Source organism: Harpia harpyja, chromosome Z (assembly GCF_026419915.1).
Source record: "Harpia harpyja isolate bHarHar1 chromosome Z, bHarHar1 primary haplotype, whole genome shotgun sequence".
Classification (NCBI taxonomy): Eukaryota; Metazoa; Chordata; class Aves; order Accipitriformes; family Accipitridae; genus Harpia; species Harpia harpyja.
In genome coordinates this window covers 64,822,919-64,836,896 of record NC_068969.1, presented here as the reverse complement: position 1 = coordinate 64,836,896, position 13,978 = coordinate 64,822,919, and the positions used below count along the sequence as shown (strand labels likewise).

Sequence of the window (13,978 nt, the reverse complement as noted above, 5' to 3'; positions counted from 1 at the left end):
GTGATTGTTTTAAAACTTAGTGGAGAACGATTATTTTGTTCCTTTCTGTTCAGATATAAATGAGTGTGCTCAGAATCCCTTGCTGTGTGCTTTTCGTTGTATCAACACTTACGGTTTCTATGAATGCACATGTCCAGTCGGCTATGAACTAAGAGAAGACCAAAAGATGTGCAAAGGTAATGACTGACGTATAAACTTTGACTGACTTCCATCACCCTGTACTGGCCAAAGCATAATCCAAATATTTCTGTGCATCTTGCATTCATCCTGTCAGTGGAATGTAGCAAATAGCCCAGCAGATGATGATTTACTCTTTCAGAACTCATGTAAGACCAGTATCTAGTGTTTTTGTTATCAAGTGTACCCCTTGATGGGGATTGTAAAGCCAAGAAGGTCACAATGGTGAAGTTCATCTTTAACTTGACAGGTTGTTATGGTTCACAAACATTAAGACAACTGCAATTAAGCATAGCTCTCAGATTTTTCTTCGGTGCTTGTTAATTAGGGAAGTCTGTATGATCTTTTTCTTGAGAAAGTGCTACTTGTCTTCAGTAACTGAAGCTACTGGAAGGAAGTTCAAACACAAAATACTTATTTTTTTCCAGATCTAGATGAGTGTGCAGAAGGTCTCCATGACTGCGAATCAAGAGGCATGATGTGCAAAAATTTGATTGGTACTTTCATGTGCATTTGTCCTCCTGGAATGACCCGGAGACCCGATGGAGAAGGCTGCACAGGTGAAGCTTAGAAAGGGAAGAAGACATCTACTGAAATACAAACAAGCAAACAAATGAAAAGTTCTCTGTATATGTATACAGTAAACTAGAAAATAGCAGTTCATAAAGGACACTTAACATAGCTAATGATGCCCAACACCTTAAACTTTCTTTTTTGTTTCAAGGTTTGAGCCTTATCTGAAAGTAGTTCTAAATGACGAATAAGTATTTCAAAAGAAAAACTCTGGTTTTGTTTCTTTTGTTGTATAAAAAAATCAGAAAGTTTTTCAGACACTTGTTAGTTTTAGAAAATTAAGTTGCCAAACAAGAGACCTCATTTGATGAATAGGAAGCAGAATTGTCATAAATAAAAAGTTACATTTCCTTTAGCATTAATACTGTTTATGAATAATGTGGCAGTTCTGTAAAGAATTAAAACTGTAAGATTCTGAAACAACATATAAAAGCCATGAAGGGCAAAAGAAGTGGAAACTTCCATAGTTCAAACTAATTCTCCATCCTGCAGGTAAGCAAACAGCTTTCCTCCATCATTTTCTCAGTTAGTTGAGGGGGAAACAATAGCTACATTTTGGCAAATGATATTTTCTTCTGCATAATTAATGCATTCTAGAAGTCTAATATATTTTCTTGTAACACTTTATTTAATGTTTTTTATTATATTTTTGTAAAGATGAAAATGAATGCCGCACCAAGGCAGGTATCTGTGAAAATGGTCGTTGCGTGAACGTTATTGGGAGCTACCGATGTGAATGTAATGAAGGATTCCTGTCAAGTCCATCACGCATTGAGTGTCTTGGTAAATGCCTCTTTCATATACACTTCATCTTACATTAAAGTGTAAAGGATGCAGAGTGTAAATTAGGCTTCTGAGTACCTAATAGCTCTCGTATCTACAAAAATTAAATAATGATCCTATTAATTAAACAATATTATATTAAATAATGATAGGAACGAGTTGCATCTTGAGAATGTCAGCTGAGTCTAGCAATCAGGGGCCTCACATAGAAGTGTCTAAATTCAAAAGGACATAAATATGGTGCTGAGCAACACTATCGGGACAAAATACAGGTATTTTTAAAGAAGAAGCAGAATTAGTTACCTTAGATAGATCAAAAACTGGGATGCAGAGCAAAATTGTTTCCATATTCAGAACAACATCTTAAGCACCACAGTATTGCAACTAGGTATCTGAATTTTCTGCACCTTTAATTCAGACAGTGATTATGAACACAAAATACTAGGATTTCACCAAAAATTTGCAAGATATATTAAATAGTTTTGAGGCAGGCCTGCACATTAAATGCTGATGAAGGGTTTTACATTCATCAACCTGTATTTCTTTTTCAGTATGTTCAGATTTGTCATTTGCACTATAAAATTAAGTGTTCCCTTTTTAGAAATCAAACAGAACTGCAAAACCTTACTTTTTCATGATCAGTGTTCAAGTGTAGATACTACAAAGTATTTTACAATACTGAAACTGTATGAATATTTATTAGTATTATTACATCAAAAATACTTGTGTATTATCTTGTGTAAGTGCTATAAAACCAGCTCCCTATAAATTGTCACCAGTAGTATGCTGACTTCATGGCAAAGCAATAGCACTGGAAGTGCAGGGTATTTCCTAAGGATTAAGACCACATGGGGAGAGGATGCTGCAGTCTGTTAAACCCAGCCAATCATTAATGCCAAGGAAGTACCCTGCTTGGAGGTCATTATTGCTTTCTAATATTTAATATATGATTTTCTTATTATTTTCTGAAAGCTATGCTTTGGGTTAGTTTGCTCATTGCTGCTTTTCCTTTACGGTTTCCTGGTTCAGAAATTAAAATGAAAAATTAGTCTGGCAGAAACAAAGTATTTCTTTGGAATTAAAACACAAACATTAAGTCTTAGTTTACATTATTTTAAATATATTGTGTAAACCTTCATATTCTGTTCACATTAAAATTTCTTCCACATCTCAAATTGGGGATAAAGCATTTATATGTTCTTCAAGTCGTGATGTGCATAAAGACTTGTGCAATATGTCTGTCTAGGAGAACAGAAATCTGCTGAGTCTTGCAAATTACTACATCAAACATGCTGTCTCACACAACTGACACTTTCAGGGAGGACAGCTTTATTTGATGTAAACAGTTAAGTTACCAGGCACCCAAATTAAGTTTAGCTATAGCCAAAGTTCACATTTTACCTAATTCATGTAAAAAATGTATACATTCTACTCCTAATACTTGTACAAGAGAAGGTCAGCTGGGTGTTGATATATATACACATTCTGAGGGATCTGAAGGATTTTAACTTTTAGCTTTAAGAAAAGAAAATAAAATCTTTCATTTAAGAACATGAGTGTCTGTCAGACCATGGTTGACAACGTCTCCATTTTAATTAACAAATAAGACAGGTGACAGCCTATTTGGAAGATATCATCTCTGCAAAAATTAGAGTTTCCATTAGCACTGGAAGCTGGGGTCTCTGCTCTCCTCAGCTGCCTGTTTGAAGGAAACTTGTAGGAGCTTAATGACTGAAGTTTTGCTCCTCTTTCATGATTGACAGGTATTAACCAAAAGGTTTAAAAATTAAGGAAAATAGAAAGGGACAAATCAACAGTATGGCCATATATATCTCCCCCCCACACCCCCAACAAATATTAGGAGTGCCACTGAAAAAGTAGAGTTGCATAGACTATTTTAAGTGCTAAGGACTTAGTCATTTAAACCACATCAGGATAATTCTAAATCATAGACATGGTATTTTGGCCAGTGAAACAAACAAACAAAAAAACTTCTAACCCCACTCCAAGTAAATCATTCAAATGCAAGCCAAACACAGGCAGCTTAAGTGGAAGCTCAGTTTGGCCCGCAGCCTGTTTTACTATCAAGCAAGCTCACCAGATATGCCCCAGGGTGCAACTTCCCTAGAAGTAAAACTTGTATCCAACTCATGCAGGTACTGAACTTAAGGGATATCTGGAATACACTTGAAATGGCAGCAGATTAGCAGAAAACACAACAAAGCTGAAAGGCTAAGTCAAAAGAGGCTTCGCAGAGTGGTTGCTAATAATCTTCTATTAGTGCTTGCATGTGTTGACAGAGAACCAGAATAATAGATTATATGCTTAATGGATCAGATGTTTATCTCGTGCTCTTTTTTGATCTCTCTACTTCTTCCTTACAGATAATCGCCAAGGGTTTTGCTTTGCTGAAGTTTTACAGACCATGTGTCAGATGGCTTCAAGCAGCCGGAATCTTGTCACTAAATCTGAGTGCTGCTGTGATGGAGGCCGGGGCTGGGGTAACCAGTGTGAGCTCTGTCCACTTCCTGGAACCACCCAATATAAGAAACTCTGTCCACACGGACCAGGCTATACTACAGATGGAAGAGGTATTTGCAGGGATAAAAAGAGACAGAAAAAAGGGAAAGAATACGCTCACATATTTAAGAAAATGAAGAATTCTCTTTGAAGATCCTTCAAAGAATTTCCTGCAAAGCAACAGAGTTTGATTTTTCAAATGCTGCTGAAAGACCAGAAATTAAAAACACCTTTAAACAGTAGCTGCAACCAGAATACGCACAGCTGTGCAGAATTTTCAGGGTTGGGATCTAAAACAGGAGGTACCAACCAGTAACTAAAAGCTAGAAATTATCCCAAAGCTTTTGTATCCTGAAAAGTTGCATACATGGCAAAGGCAACAACAGTGGTTCTAACAGCAGTCTCACTGAATGCTTTGCAGTTACTCTTTCCACACAGGAAGCAGAAGCTAACATACATTTTCAAATTGTGGTGAAAAATTTTTTATATCATCTGACTGGTCATAAGAAAATTGACTACTATGGGTTTTGTATTTTGAGTTAGCAAAACTGGAACCTGAGTACCCAATGAAATAGCAGGAAGGTTTTGATATAAAAAACAATAATGAAAGTTTGAAGGATGTTTGACTTTGAATTCAAATCCATTTTTAAAGAGAGAGAAAGGGCAAAGTTCCTATCAGAAACATGATAGAAAGAAAAATGGAAGAAAAGAAAAAAGTCAAATTTAAAACTGAAAGATGACATACTTAATATTTTCTGTACAGATATTGATGAATGTAAGGTCATGCCAAAGCTGTGTAGAAATGGACAGTGTATTAACACTATGGGCTCCTTCCGATGCTTTTGCAAAGTTGGCTATACCACTGACATAAGTGGCACATCTTGTATTGGTAAGATTCAGCATTTTAATCATCAGTTATTTTTTTTAACTGGTACATAATGATGTATCAACCTCTGTAAACCTTTGCATCAAAGCAGGTTTTCCTCTTTATCTCTTTTATTTCTTTCTTTCTTTTCCTAATACACACTTCTATTTTTCTATTTAATTTGGGGAAATCAAGAAACAAGCTGTACTGGCAATATTCCTGCAGTAGAATGAGCACTGAAATACGTTTCAGCTATATAACCATTTTGACTGACAAACAAGCTCATTATTTTGTGGTCTACATTTTCCCACTTTCCTGTTGGTTAACAAATATAAGTATACCATAGTATGCCCAAAAATAAATACTTAGTCTTAGATGAAAATATTAATGCCACTGTCACTCTAGTATATTACTCTTCCAAAACACTCACTTTGTCCCTGTAGTGGCAACTCCACCACAACACATCCATAGAGAAAGAAACAGGAACTCTGAACCAAAGTGAATTGGGGACTTTTTCTACAAACATTTTTCTCATAAATATAGTGCTGTTTAGAAAACACCCTTCAAAGACAGATAAAGAAATCAGTACAACAGATACTTAACATTTTCTCTCCTTAGATCTTGATGAGTGCTCTCAGTCTCCTAAACCATGCAATTTTATCTGCAAGAACTCAGAAGGGAGCTATCAGTGCTCATGTCCTCGGGGCTACATCCTTCAAGAAGATGGAAAGACATGTAGAGGTAAAGAAAGTTACACACAGCAACTTTTAATTTATTGCACCTTGACTTAAAAGGAACTTGTTTTGAAGTGTGGTACTTTTATCAAGTTAAGACTTTTTTCTGGTGACTTTTCTTAAGACAACAACATCTCTTACTTTCAGATCTTGATGAATGTCAAACCAAACAACACAATTGTCAGTTTCTCTGTGTCAACACCCTTGGAGGCTTCACATGCAAATGTCCACCTGGTTTTACGCAACATCACACAGCTTGTATTGGTAAGAAAAGCATTCATTTTCTTGCATCAGTTTTTCTATAAGAACAACATTCTCAATTCTCATTCATTTCTTTTGCTCTGTATAAACAGTAATAATACAAAGCAATAATGTCAGGAGTCCAGAAAACAGATTTTGAAAAGCAACAATTATAGCTAAAGAAAAATCAGTCTATCCACCATTGGTATTTTTTTGCTTAGTAAACAGTTGTACATATTTAATACACATGTTATTATATTCTAAGTATAACCACATGGAGACAAAGGGGTAAAGTATTAAAATCTTATTTAAAATGTCGTTAAACAGAAACAGGTTGCATTTTCTTTTTTAATAGATACATATGTCTTTAGATCTTAAGCATATGTATGAATCTTGCCAACTGAAACTATTTTAGTTCAGCTAATACAGAAGTGCAGCATTTTTTCACTGTCAGCAATTACATACCTTTGTGTTTCGCACTCATAACTGAATTACAGCTTGCACTTCTGATTTATTAATTACCCATAGCTCTGCATGAGTTGTCAGTTCATCTGACATTTAAATATGAAAAGCTACATTTTCAAAATAAACTGTTGCCCTTCTGTGGATTTCAGCCTCCTAAGAAATGTTACATGAACATGTTTAAAATCATGCCACAAGGTATACCAACCTTCTTCTCTCTCCTCTGCATTTTTAAGATAACAATGAATGTGGTTCTCAGCCATCGCTTTGTGGATCAAAAGGAATTTGCCAAAACACCCCTGGCAGTTTTACCTGTGAATGTCAAAGGGGATTTTCTCTGGATTCTACTGGATTAAACTGCGAAGGTAAGTAGTGAAGGTCAATTTTTTCAATGGTGCAAATCCTTACTTCTGTGTCTAGTGAATCCTGTGATGTCAAAGACACATAAAACAGAGCACCAGCCATAGTAAAAGTAAATACCAAAAAGAAATAGGAATGTATTTGAGTAATTTTAAGCATAATTGTATGTAACAACATACTGCCTGAGTAATTTTAATACTAATTAGAATAAAAAGTGTCTTTTTAGCTGAACTCTTGAACTACTGTTTCCAGGCTGCCATTTCAACTTCACATAGGTTTATGCATCTAAAAGTCTAGTTTTCTGTCCTGGTTTCAGCTGGGATAGAGTTAACTGTCTTCCTAGTAGCTGGTACAGTGCTATGTTTTGAGTTCAGTATGCAAAGAATGTTGATAACACTGATGTTTTCAGTTGTTGCTCAGTAGTGTTTAGTCTAAAGTCAAGGATTTTTCAGCTTCTCATGCCCAGCCAGAGAGAAAGCTGGAGGGGCACAAGAAGTTGGCACAGGACACAGCCAGGGCACCTGACCCAAAGTGGCCAACGGGGTATTCCATACCATGCGACGTCCCATCTAGTATAGGAACGGGGAAGTGGGGGCGGGGAATCGCCGCTCGGGGGGACTGGCTGGGTGTTGGTCAGCGGGTGGTGAGCAATTGCACTGCGCATCATTTGTACATTCCAATCCTTTCATTATTACTGTTGTCATTTTATTAGTGTTATCATTATCATTATTAGTTTCTTCTTTTCTGTTCTATTAAACCGTTCTTATCTCAACCCACGGGTTTTGCTTCTTTTCCCGATTTTCTCCCCCATCCCACTGGGCGGGGGGGGAGTGAGTGAGCGGCTGCGTGGTGTTTAGTTGCTGGCTGGGGTTAAACCACGACATTTTCTCTTCTTTTTAATTTTCATTTTCATATGACGTAAACAGATTCTCTCTACAATTTTTATTTCAGCTAATTGTAATAATCCACCTGAGGGTATCTAAGATTAGATTCTAAATTCCGTACTTTAAGTCATCTACTGCAGAGATACACATTCAGAAGGGTAATTCACTACAGTTAAAATACAAATTATATCATTGAGCTTCATCTCTCTCTGTTGTCCCAAAAGGGAGCCCCAGTCAGGAACTCTCTATTTGAGAGCTCCAGATTCTTCACTGAGCCTCAGATATTGAGCAAAGAAGAAATAAAAGGCAGTACTAGGCCATCTGGCTGCTGAGAATTAGAAATGCAGAGGTACATATGCATAGATTTATGACATCTCAAAATGTCAGCTACCTTGATACAGCATTTAAAACAGAAATTGACATTTAGAGCCTATTTCTAGAGTAACAGTGCAGAATATATGCAGCCAGAAGTTCTAGAAAGCATTATCTTCTGTCAGATTACTTTGTTCTCATAAAGTAGATACATCTTGTTGTGTACTTCACTCACCACCTACGAAACAAAACACTAAATTATACATATCAAAGCATTCACAAGATGCATACATAAATAGCACATCAGAACTGCTCTGTAAGCCATTACTGATGAAATGACAGCTTTCAGTTCCTGGCATGATGGTTTTCTGCACCTCAGGCTTTGTGACATCACAATTCCATTAAATTTGTTTCAAACTGTGGACAACTAGAGTGTAACTTAGAATCTGTGATATCATACATGATTTTTTTATTTTCTGCTAGAACTGCATACTGTACCTGACGCATTAGGCTGCGTATAATCTACTTACTCCTTATAGCAGGCACTATTTGAGATGACTGAGTTTTTACATTTTGTTTTTTCTTTGTGGCTTTCTTCTGTATTTACACATACCTCAGAGACTCTTTAGATGGCTTTTTCTTTTTAATTGCAAACGTAAGCACTTACATCCAAATTTGCTGTGTATTCCTCATATTCAAACACTTTGATATGTTCCAGGAAACTGAAAGCTTAGTCCTACATAGTTGGTTTGAAAACTGAAATAAAAAAACATTCAGATTCTAAACATTACATCAAAGCAATATCATGTGGGATTACTAGGAATAATGTTTCTTCTCCAAATCTGAGTAATACAAAGACTCAAATGCTCCAATAGGATTATTGATAGATAGAAAGAACACTACATTAACTGACTTTCAGACTTTCCAAAAGACCAACCTGAATGGTGCTTCCATCATACAGCAGTACTCCTCTGTCATAAATACTGGTGTTCAAAGATCATTCAATTTCAGTGATCATTTCAAATGATCAAAGTGGGTAATGTATTTGGCAACGTGTATAATCATGTGTTCTTTCACGTTCTACTTCTCTACCGGTTGCAAAGATGTGGACGAATGTGATGGAAACCATAGGTGCCAGCATGGCTGTCAAAACATCCTGGGTGGATACAGATGTGGGTGCCCACAAGGATATATTCAGCATTACCAGTGGAATCAATGTGTTGGTAAGGAAGCAAACAGCACAGGATATATTTAAACAGCAAAGGTGTCACAATGTTTATAGTGACAACTGCCAGGTGAGGACAAGAATGGGCAGTACAAAGAGTATGCAGACACAAATCTTTTCTTCCTCTCTCCCCCTCCTTCCATACACTTATTACTCCCAACATAAGTCAATATATAAGGTAACAAGAAAACACACTCAACACACTCATCCTGTTGAAACTCTGTGTGACAAGGAGTTTTCCTAGTAAGGCCTAAATTCTGACTCCCTTCCCTCAGAAAAATCCGCATCTTAGAAAGGTGGGAAGATGTTCATTGAATTCCTGAAAGCATCAATGTAAATACCTCTGCTGGGGAAAAACAAACAAACAAACAAACAACTAAACAAATCCCACCTTTCATCAGTAAGAATCACTCACCATCATTAGCAATTTGAGAATACTACAGAATAGCATCTATAGTCGATGGGGAGAAAAAATATCAACATAACGATTAAGGGTTTCCTACTTCCAAAATACAGTCTTAAGGTGCACATTAGTTCTTTGGGCAGGGATCAGGGACAAATTAATCAGCTCAGCAGTTTTATGGTAGGTTTAGCTCATTCAATCCATCTTTTCTTTTCTGTTTCATGAACTAAGCTAACTGCCACACCAAATGAAATGTGGGAATTTTTTTTTTAAATAAGAACCAACACACACCCGAACAACCCCATCCTGTACTGTTCACAAGGCACCATAACAACTTATTTACCTTTTCAGGTTTGCTTTCATGGTTCTCTGTCAATGGTGTCGTAATTAGAGGACATCTGTGAGCACTGCCATACATTTCTTATAGGCTAGTCTTGCTGTCCTGATCCTAGACATATAAATTAGATTAGTATACCCATTTTACATTAAGTAATACACCAGGCAGTTTTTCTGAAGTCCCAACCACCATCATCACCCCTTACTTAGTACTGCTCTACAGCAAAGAAGGCAAAGGACTGGGGTGGGAGTGACAGGATCACACAACAAACAACTCTCACAAAACTCCAAACCAGCTACAATCTCTGAATATTAGAGATAGTCCTCAAAAGAATGTGTCTTCTAATAACTGCAGGCAAGAATGGTAAAGCATGTGCTAATGGTATGGGAGAGGAAAACACCTACAGGGAAACAGTACCTTGGTAAGATAAATAAAAAAAGCAACACATGCCAACTATCAAAAGCGTGATTTTCTGTACAACAAGCTACTTTCCTTACTCATTTTTCACAATATAGCTTGGAACCAAATCAGTCACACTGACTGGAAGGATCATCTTCTCTGTATCTTAATTCAACACGCACAGATGAAGACAATAGTTCCTTTTCTCTTTAATTTTGGTTGGCTATTTAGATTGTCTTTCCTCTCACAGAACCTGCAGGTTTCCACTACCAAGTATGGGATAACTTCGCCCCATCACTAGGTGCCCAGGAACACTATCATGGTTGGAGTATGACTGGAGTTCCAGCTCATTTCTCCTCTGTGGACCTTATATGGTAGGAGTGTACCTGGCCAGGGGAGAGAGGACCATGAAGCAAAACAGAAGACATACCTTGAAGGAAGGGGGAGTGTTGAGTCAATATAAGGTTAACAGTAACAGTATCCTAAAATACCTTTAGAGCCCAGCTATATGTGTTTGGGACTTTTGCCAATGTGATTTTTCCTCAGAGACCAAATCTCTATGGGTCAAGGATGTAGCAGAGCCCTAGGACTTGCAGATACTCTGATTTGTTAGCTACATCATGCTTGCCTGATGTCTTTCAGATTAGAAGATACCAATATACTTTTGTTTGCTTACTAGATGAAAATGAATGCTCCAATCCTAACACATGTGGCTCTGCTGCTTGCTACAACACACTTGGAAGTTACAAGTGTGCCTGCCCATCTGGATTTTCTTATGACCAATTCTCCAGTGCATGCCATGATGTGAATGAGTGTTCTTCTACCAAGAACCCCTGCAATTATGGTTGTTCCAACACTGAAGGTGGTTATCTTTGTGGCTGTCCACCTGGCTATTACAGAGTTGGACAAGGGTGAGTATCTCCACACAGTCATTCATCAAAGACACATTCAGAAGGCTATAAAAAGGCTGAACCGTAGTCAGACTGAAGACCAGAGGTGCAAATGAAGGACAGTCTACTAAGTCGTCCTTTCTACTACCTTTGCACACAATGTCTATAAGCTAGGAAAAAAAAAAAAAGGCATGCAGCATGATACTCATTTTAAATCTAATATATAAGCAACATTAAACCATTAGTTCTGTTTTCTCCCCCAGTATCTGCACAAGAACTCCTTCACAAACCCACTCAATGAGGACTGTTACTGCATAAGGATAGGTATCCTCTGTTCTGAGTTAATTAAGGGTTTTAAGCCGATTAACCCAGAACATTAAACACTAATAAAGTTGTTCTGGTACATGACAATGGCTAAATTCTCTAGTTCCAAAGTTCGGGGCAGGCTAGTTTTGTTCTGTTTCTTTGTAAAACTTATAAATGAAAATTAGAAAAGCCTACAGGCCTTCAGCCAATGGTTATATTTCATTCAGTATGCCACACTAGTGTGAAGAAAATTAATGGACAGACCTCCTGCTGAGGGAAGGGAAAGGAGGGGGATACAGACACTGTGGTACAGTTTACATACACTCATTTTCCATTTAACAGGGCAGTTCATGAAACTGCAAGAAGAAACTAAAACAGATGTTTTTCTTCAACAGCCACTGTGTCTCAGGGATGGGATTTAACAAAGGCCAGTACCTGCCACTGGATGGAGATGCTGATGAAGAGAATGCTTTGTCCCCTGAAGCATGTTATGAGTGCAAAATCAATGGCTATTCCAAAAAAGACAACAGGAAGAAGAGAAGCGCTAATGACACTGTATGTACCAGGATAAATAAGCACTATAGTGTACTTCGAGGTATTTTCAGAGACACAATACTCAACAGTATCAGTAAATGGAGGGAATTTTTTAACAGGCCACATTCAATGGTGAAAATCTTTTTGCCTTGCCTCAGTGCTTTTTACACCTGCCTATCGGCAGGAATGATGTGACAATCAGAAAGATATGAACAACTATGAATGGCTGAAGTTTTTAAAGCTTGTAAAGAATCCTTTGTAGTGCAAGATGTGGTCTAGTTCCTGAAAATATATTCAGGGAAATAACTTTGCTATAATTACAGAGAGCTAGGAAACTGATCATGTCTGCAATCTCTTCTGCTGTCAGGAGGCAATTGGACAGCATTTTATGGTCTGGGACAGCTAGGTAGATCTTCTCGCAGATCATTTTAGTCCAAGTGTCTATTCCATGGTTGCTCATAACTGGGAGACTGGAGTCCATGACCTAGCTGATACACTTAAGTCCAGTATTTGCAGAATTGCTGAGGGTATTAGAGAATTACACTTCAGACTTAATTTTTTTCTTGCTGCATTTTGTGTGCTTATAAAAATAAGTTATGGGATACTCATGAAAGGATAGCCCTACTATTTACACCTTTTAGATGCTTTTTTTCAAAAGTTAGAAGAGTATACCTGTATATCTGTTATCTGCATTATCTGTATGATAGGATTTTGTCTTGTAGCATTAGCTCTGGTCTTGAAATCTGCAGTAATGGGAAACTGACTCAATTTAGAGGTGGGAACACACACAGATTTTTCTTCAGTAGTACAAGAGCTGTGTAATGCAAACAGGCAAAATGCAAACCCTCAACTAAAATGGTGAGGTGTGCTAGCCACACAAGTTACATTGAAAGAATGGGGAAACAAGTCTCCTTTCTAAAAGGGTAAGAACATAAAACAACCCAGAAGCTCCAGCCTTAGTACACAGTACTTTGCATGATGCCATCAGAGCCAGTTCTTGTATTGGCAAAGTTTCTAAAGAAGCCAGTAATCCTGTAATTTCTGCTCGAAGGATATAGTGTTGGCACTTAAAATCTAAGTGTTTGATTTCCTCACGCACATCCACACTTCCCACAAACATCCCTTTTCCCTCCCCACCGCCACTCCCATTGGACCTGTTTCAGTCTGAATTCTGTGGTCAATCTACCACAGAAATACATGGATGTTTTGAAAAGCTTTTTTTCTGTTGCACAGTTAATTTCATATCTAGTTCATAATTGTTGAATCTTGTTATTACGTTTAATAGCATTAACCTTTTCAGTTTCTAGTACTAGAACTACCTGAGTAGTAAAAGTGAAAGGTTTCATACCCATAAAACTATGTGAAAAAAGAAACAATCTCATCACTAATGACACCTATGGAGTGTGATATTTAAAACACTACAGTACTTGCTCCTGTCCACAAATTTTCCATGTTTTCACCATGTGTTTTTAATTACATTACTTATTAGTACACATATGTACTCACATATGATTGGAATTCCCTCAGAGAGAGAAATCCTTTGCTATCTTCACAAGCATGAAAGGATCTTGACATGTAGGCTAGGTACCTCACTTAGTATCAGGTTTCCTAAAGAAGGCTACAGCCTATATATTTTTGTAGAAGCACTTTCAAAAGCTGTTGCTTGTAGGTGGTTTTCCTAGGAATGCACTCATTCTCACCCCTCACTCCCAAGTGTGTTCACAACTAACACCTCTGGACAGATTCACACCTGCAGCGTAACTATATCGAAGCTCAAATTAAAAAATAACACAACCGATTTGTCAGAAAAACAATGCTAGGACTTTTTTCCACACTCCTTTCAGTGGTCCAGATAGGATGTAATTGGACAACATGACATGCTACCCCTTTCTGTAGAAGGCTAACAATACAGCAGTTCTCTCCTTACTTCAATTTCCTTTATAATCCCTGTACTTCCTCCTCACCAAATGCTGA

At 37.4% G+C, this 13,978-nt stretch overlaps 1 protein-coding gene across 1 annotated transcript in view; it reads left to right on the top strand.

The window, feature by feature from the left end:
* The window catches only part of FBN2 (fibrillin 2), a 176,611-nt gene that overhangs the window by 160,184 nt on the left and 2,449 nt on the right, over positions 1 to 13,978 (top strand). The window contains exons 54-64 of the mRNA XM_052778267.1: positions 54 to 176; positions 606 to 737; positions 1,408 to 1,533; positions 3,918 to 4,124; positions 4,817 to 4,942; positions 5,537 to 5,659; positions 5,800 to 5,916; positions 6,591 to 6,719; positions 9,014 to 9,133; positions 10,954 to 11,185; positions 11,866 to 12,025. Coding sequence (XP_052634227.1) covers positions 54 to 176; positions 606 to 737; positions 1,408 to 1,533; positions 3,918 to 4,124; positions 4,817 to 4,942; positions 5,537 to 5,659; positions 5,800 to 5,916; positions 6,591 to 6,719; positions 9,014 to 9,133; positions 10,954 to 11,185; positions 11,866 to 12,025 — 1,595 coding nt within the window. The remainder of the gene's footprint in view (positions 1 to 53; positions 177 to 605; positions 738 to 1,407; positions 1,534 to 3,917; positions 4,125 to 4,816; positions 4,943 to 5,536; positions 5,660 to 5,799; positions 5,917 to 6,590; positions 6,720 to 9,013; positions 9,134 to 10,953; positions 11,186 to 11,865; positions 12,026 to 13,978) is intronic.